At 38.9% G+C, this 6,723-nt stretch overlaps 1 protein-coding gene across 2 annotated transcripts in view; it reads left to right on the plus strand.

Annotated features, from left to right (window-relative positions):
- The window catches only part of TXNRD1 (thioredoxin reductase 1), a 39,312-nt gene extending 33,639 nt beyond the window's left edge, over positions 1 to 5,673 (plus strand). For both annotated transcript variants that reach the window (XM_059846211.1, XM_059846210.1), the window contains one exon: positions 2,450 to 5,673. In XM_059846211.1, the coding sequence (XP_059702194.1) occupies positions 2,450 to 2,512 (63 nt within the window). In that variant the 3' untranslated portion in view covers positions 2,513 to 5,673. The remainder of the gene's footprint in view (positions 1 to 2,449) is intronic.
- Positions 5,674 to 6,723: the final 1,050 nt, after the last annotated feature.

Here is a 6,723-nt window from a genome sequence, read left to right on the forward strand (position 1 = left end):
TTCTTTCCTACTTTCTAGGCGGTTTAGTAAAAGCAATGCAATAAGGATTCCATTAATGGACTGCTGGCAATCTGAATCCTCTACAAAGCATCCACAATATGTTCTGTTCTTTGTAATACCATCTAATGGCATTCTTGGAGGCCCTTGAAGAGGGCTTATCTTCCCAGGGGGCGTGTGGAGGGGGATCTCTGAGGGCAGCATTCAAACCTGTGAACTCAAGTGGGGTATTAGCATATGCAGTGTGAAGAGAGGACGTGAGTCATAATTTATTCTGGACATCTGAGTTGCTAAAGCTGAAACTGAATAGAATGATGATCGGACATAATTCAGGGAGGTAATTTCGGATAAGCATATTTGTTTGAGTGGGGGAAGAAGAAATTGGCTCAGGAGAAATACACTATTTAAAAGCTCCAGGGAACACTGATCATTTTTAGTGACAGTCTTCAAAAGGGTTTTTTATGCTTTTACTTAATTTAATCTCTGGAGCAGTAAACAAAAATCAAAGTGCAAGATGGCATTCTTCGATTAGAAAAATGCTTGAAAACTGGGATTTGTGAGGAATGAGCATATTGGATTAATAGAATGATGGATAATGTCACTGTTTTCTTTGTTACATCCCTGTAAAAGTTAAAGAAAATTAAGTCTGATTTGAACAGGAAAGGGCCAATGGTACAGGGTCAAGTGCTGACATCTTCACTGGCACAAGTACTAATTAATTGCTAAGTCTCTTGTGAAACATGGTCTTATTCCACTTGACGAAAACCTTAAGACCAAGGGTCCCATTCTCACTGTCTACAAATTAGAGCTAGATTTTCCTTCTCTTCTTGAAGCAGCATTTTATTCTGCAGAAAACAGGAGCTCAGAATGGAATTTCTTGCAAGGTTGAGTGCAAATAACTGCAAGCACAGAACTGGTAGGACCTCAGCCCTACAGAGAATTACATCTCAGCCTCAACTGCACTGTGCTGCCTGAAATTCAGGGGGGTACTATTGATCATCTGTGATGAAGAGAAATTTTCTCCTGAAAGCTGGGGTGATTATTCCAGGTAGCTAATGATGGCTTTCCAGCCATTGGATCTAAGGTTTTGTCTTCTCTTAAGTAAAGAACAAATTCTATCTAAAATACTTATTTCCAATTATTATCAAATTACTCAAGCTGGCTTACTAGGGAGCAGTATGGTCCCCTCCATACCTGGAGCTTGCAGTCTGGCCAGGAGAAAATCAGATACATTTTGTGCTTTTTAATCTTGGTCTTTTGAAGTGAAATAATAAATGAAGACTCCCATATGTTGTCAGGCTGTGGATCAGAAATAAAGTCTACAAACACCTCTCTCAAAACATGCATTTTATTTTAGATAAGTCACTGTTCTTATGCCATATATATTAGACATGCGTTTGTCTTCCTGATTTGTGTATAATGCTTTACGTGCTTATAGAAAGTGGAAGAGGTTTATCATTTATTGATGCTGTCCTCTGAAGAGCTGCTAGCAGTCTTAATGCAGCAAAGCTTCTACTTAAAGAAATATAGGTCTTTCTGATCCCCATTATCTTTAAATACTTCAGTGTTATTTGCATAGCTGAAACGTGTATGTACTTTATTCTGTGCTAATTTTTTTCTTCCTGAGAGATGGCTTTGATGATAACTAATTATTTCAACTTTGAAACATTTAGATGGCAGCATTTTATCCTTTCTATATTGTATGTATGCAAAACAATGCAATTATTTGCATAGTAAAGTACCAGTATTAAGCAAATTTTTGTAGAATTTCCCTTCCCAAATTTTAATCTGTTAATTTTACAATAAATATTCAGGAATTATATATATATATATATATATATATATATATATATGTGTGTGTGTGTGTGTGTGTGTGTGTGTGTGTGTTTTTCTTTAATGTGACTTGAAAGCAGTAAGAATTTTTCAAACTAGTTTTACTCAAGTGTTCCCATAGCTATTGTCAAGAGGACACAGATACTAAACATAATGTCTTCATCAGCAATCACTTCCACATTTCTATAATAGCTACAAAGGCACAAAGGAAAAATTCTCTCCAAATGCCCAGGCCTTGACTTAACTTCACTTTCCCCAACAAAGAAGTTTACTTTGAGCCATAAGGACACCTATTCATTAGGTGTACTGAAGTCTATTATTGCTGAGCTTGTTCCCACTGTAAAAACTTAGGAGCATTAAGATGAGAGGTAGTATAAAGCCATGTGACTTCCTTAATTCTTTCTTTTCCACTGTAAAAGGAAGAACATAAGCTAAATGAAGAGAACAAAAGTAATTTGTGTGTGTGTGTGTGCTGTTTAATGGCAAGGATTTTAAAAATATGATTTTTGTTATTTTCTTAATTAAGAAGTGGCTGCCGTTTTGAGCATCATGCCCAATTTAATCTTCCAGGAAAAAAAAATTAGCCATACTGAGAATCTTCTTTCTTCTTTGTCTCAAGGTATTCACCACCCTGTCTGTGACTAAGCGTTCTGGTGGAAACACCGCTGTGAGTGGATGCTGAGGTTAAATTCCCCCATCCTTGCTATTGCCAGAGACTGACTTTCATCACAGCGTCTGACTCCTGCAGTTCAGAAGATTTTGGGAGAAGTCACCCTTGGACACTTGCTGAAATGTGTAGAGCTTAACCTGGACATTTCATTATCCTAAGGAGAAGAGCTCTGTGGGAGTTGGTCACTTGTGGTGCCTGGACGGCAATTAGCAATGCAATGGGAATCTTGACTGTTGAGTTGCTGATTAGCAGGGCATTTAATAAATGCCTTCATGAAGTCATAGCCTGAAGCCTGCATTGTCTGGTGGGCAGTGATGGAAGAACTGCTAGCACAGCTGGAAAACAACTGTTTTGGTTTGGCTTTATTCCTCTCTAGTTTCTTTCCTGAACATTCCTTTCTAGTTCTTTTCAGAACAAAGAACTTCCCAACTCAGGAAAATTCCCCCCAGGTTCAGGTAGTTGTATCAGATAAAATAGCTCCTGAGTGCTGGATCATGACACAGCAAATGCAAGGTCTCCTCATAAGCTTGCATTTTACCAGCTCACATGCCTATGGAGGGCCAGTTCTACTTGTTTGATCATGAGGAAGAAAATAGCCTTGGAAAAAAGTTTAGTACCACCTAAAATAACATATTTCTTACCTTCCAAACTGACTCTGCTGTGACTTTTTATTTAGAGAGCCTTATTTGTGAAAACATTTTTCTCAATGAGAAAGGAAAATAATTTATGAAGGCCTTTTGATACAGAATGTTGTTGTGTTTCTTCCCTGAAATCATGCATATAATGCAGATGTGATGATCTTAGCTCTTCCTGAAACTTATGTGATTATAATGAATCTGATTTGCAGCTGACAGAATTCCAATGTTGATTGAATTGTCCTTCCAAGAACTCTGTGCAACTTCATTAAATTCGAGTAAATTTCTTTCCAGGTGAGCTGTCATAAGCTGCACGGTTTCAGGTCTAAACTGGCCACTTTGAACACTAAAGTATTGAGATTTCCTGGAGATTAGTGAGCCCTTAGAATGAAAAAAAATTACACAACCAAACAACACCCCCCCAAAACAACTATCCAAACAAACCCTCCAGCCAAACTCCAAAAACCAGTAGTGAAAAATCTGTTGTCTAGATAGGGTCTAAAAGTTCTATGTGTGCTATGTTTTATATTTAATTAAGAAAACAATACTTTTAAAACAGAAGTTTCATTGAAAATACCAGATTATTGAATATCCCTCCTGTGTTGGATAAGCTGCATGTTTACTTGTCAAGAAATGGCAAAAGTGGCTCTTTGTAATGGAGATTAATGTGGTTTTTTGATCTGTTTTTGCATTTCCCTCTCTTTTAGCAGAAAGCTTTGGATTACTTTTATTAAATGCTTCTTGGGAGTTCAGTAGTGCAGTGTGAACAGGGGGTGAATTCCCCAGCCCTGTGGGCAGAATGCCTCATGCCTAAATTCCTACCTGGTAACAAATTCTTGTATTTCCACTGAGATTTCTAACGTAGTGTTGTACGTTATTTTTATAAACCCATACATAACTGAAGGATTTTTAAACGTGTTTTGTATGGTATCTTGAAGGGTCTCTGATGGTATTTTTCTGACCAGTTTAATAACTAAATCGATTTGCACAAGCAGATGCTGCTTGTGATGCCTCTTCCAAGCAGACACCAGTTGATAGCAAGGTGACTGTTTTTTCAAGGGCCAGAATAGGGCATGGTGATAAACCCAGGTTGATTTGCCTTTGTCTCTTGCATTTTGAAGGTAGATATTTCTCTTAAAAACAGGGTTTGAGGCTGTTTCATGAGCATTTGTTTTGCATGTGAATATTTCAGAAGGACATACCTAAAAATAAAAGAGAATTAAGAAACAAATCTTACACTATTTGCACCAGCTGCCATCCATATAATTTCTGAAAACCCAGGAGTGCCGGTTCCTGAGCTGCTGAGCAGTGTCCCTGCTCATATTTAAGTGCATGGATAGCAGCATTTTCAAGCAGGTGTCTAAGAAAGGTTCTGGAGATCTTTTTTTCGTGGAGGGAATAAAGATATGTATGAGCTTGGCTTTGCAAGGCTGGACCTACACATATCTATTCTTGGGTCATGTAATCATTTATGATACATGTTTCTACACTAATAGCTTACAGTTCAGTAGGTGTTGGGCTTAATTAATTCTATTTTTACTTCAAATTTAAAATTATGAGACTTTTTTGGTAGAGTTTTTTCTATTAATCCTCCACAAGGAAGACATTTTCACATGTGTATTTATGTCATCTGTGCATGATGATACAAGTATATAATATATTATCACATAAGGATTTATTAAACGCCAAAGCTAAGTATTCAGTGTTTTTGGTCAAATTAAACATACTTGGGGTATTGCCTGCTTTAGAAGCACATACTAGAAAATTTACTAAGCTAATCAGTATTTATGTTCTGCTCATATTGATTTGTAATTAACGTTTTTGAATGCTCTTACATGAGGGTTAAAATAATCCTCAGATACTACAGATACAAATGGTGACAGGAAATTTCACAGATTTGAATTGGGAATTTAATCTAGTTTCACTGACAGCTCTCAGAATTTTTTCCTTTTTGTTGCTTTTTTTCCTTTTTTTTTTTTTAAACTCCTCTACCCCAGCTGTTCATTCTCCTTTTACCCCTCTCCCCTTGGTGTGAGTCGTCGGAGCAATCCTAACCTTTCTGTAAGTTTTGTATTCCAACTTGCATCCCACCTTACCTCCTTTGAGCCTTGCTGCCTGCCCAGAGCCCCAGTGCAGGAGGCTCCCTTGCTGTGGAGCTGTAGGCTGGTCAGTACCTATGCCTGACATGGTGGATTTTCTGGAGATGCCATGGATGCTGGAGATTTCATGACAGGGTAGGTGTCTTGCTGTGCCATGTGGGATGACCTTGCACTCATAAAGCCTGTTACTGATCCTGTCTCTGGCTGTGACAGAAGGAACCAGATGGCTGAGTCTTTTATACAAGACTTAATAGACACCTTTCAGGTCAAAATAGGGTATAAATATTTGTGGTAACCGTCAGGCCTGCAGAGAGTGACTATTCAGAAGCCCTTTCTCTTCGATGACTGGTTTTTCTGATTGCTCAGTTGTCCTCAGTGTAAATTGAGCTCTGCCTTTTCACTTGCTTTCAAAAATAAATAGTAACACATTTAGCCTGAAGATCTTTCCATCTTAATGTCAGTGTAAATTGACCATATACGATGAGAAGTGTGTGTATGCCATGTGGTGTGATGTGAGGTAGGCAAAAGTGGTGACTTGCTTTTGGGTCTGACCCAGAGTAGCTTTTCACACTCTGGAACTTCTGCAGAATTACATATATCTATATGTATATATAGATACATATACATGAACTGTGGGATGGGGCAACTCAAGGTCTTTGCAGCCATATTTTCTCTTGGGTGGCACTTTGAGGTTGCTACATCATGGAAGGGAGGGACAATGCAGAGAGAAAACCTGCATGATGTGAAGTGACTCGTAGACCCAACACCACAAGCGTATCTGAAAATAAAAGCTCATGACTTGTTTTAACTTCCTCTGGGCTGTGGGGGGCCACAATGGAGCTGTGTGTAGAAGAGGGCACGGCAGGTCAGTACCATGGTGCCAGTACAAGAGGGGATATAGAGAGACCACACCAAAATTATTCATGTTTTTCTTGGCTCTCTGAGCACCATTTCTTCCTTACCTCTAGAGCTGCTAAAAATAACCACACTAAATTAATGGCTTACACTCACATTAAACTGTTGAAGTTGCACTGGTCACTACAACATGGCATGCCAAAAGGGCTGCTTATTGCACATTTAAAGCTTATGTCCTTCAGGTTTCTTTTTGGTAGCTGAAGTTGGGCAGGTAATCCTGATTGTGGAGGTGTTTGCTTTTTCTTGGAGCAGTGATTTCTTGGAGGAGGATCAGCTACAATCCAAGGAAGGTAGAAAGGTGCCCATGTCTGAGGTGAGTAGTCTCCCTGAGGGCTTCAACAATGGACTTGTGGATTATTCTGGAGGATTTTTGATGAGCAGAACTTGCCACAGGGCTGGAACAGGTGAAGGCAGCATGTCAAGGCTATTTCTGTAGATCACCCCCCCTTATGAACACTCTGAGCAGCTCTTACTGCAAGCTCAGAAGAGGAAGCAAAGCAGTGATGCTGCTAACCCCTTTGAATGTGTTATTTTAATGAGTCTGACAGATGGGAACAGAGCCTATGTTTATTTC

Source organism: Haemorhous mexicanus, chromosome 5 (genome assembly GCF_027477595.1).
Source record: "Haemorhous mexicanus isolate bHaeMex1 chromosome 5, bHaeMex1.pri, whole genome shotgun sequence".
NCBI classification, from domain to species: Eukaryota; Metazoa; Chordata; class Aves; order Passeriformes; family Fringillidae; genus Haemorhous; species Haemorhous mexicanus.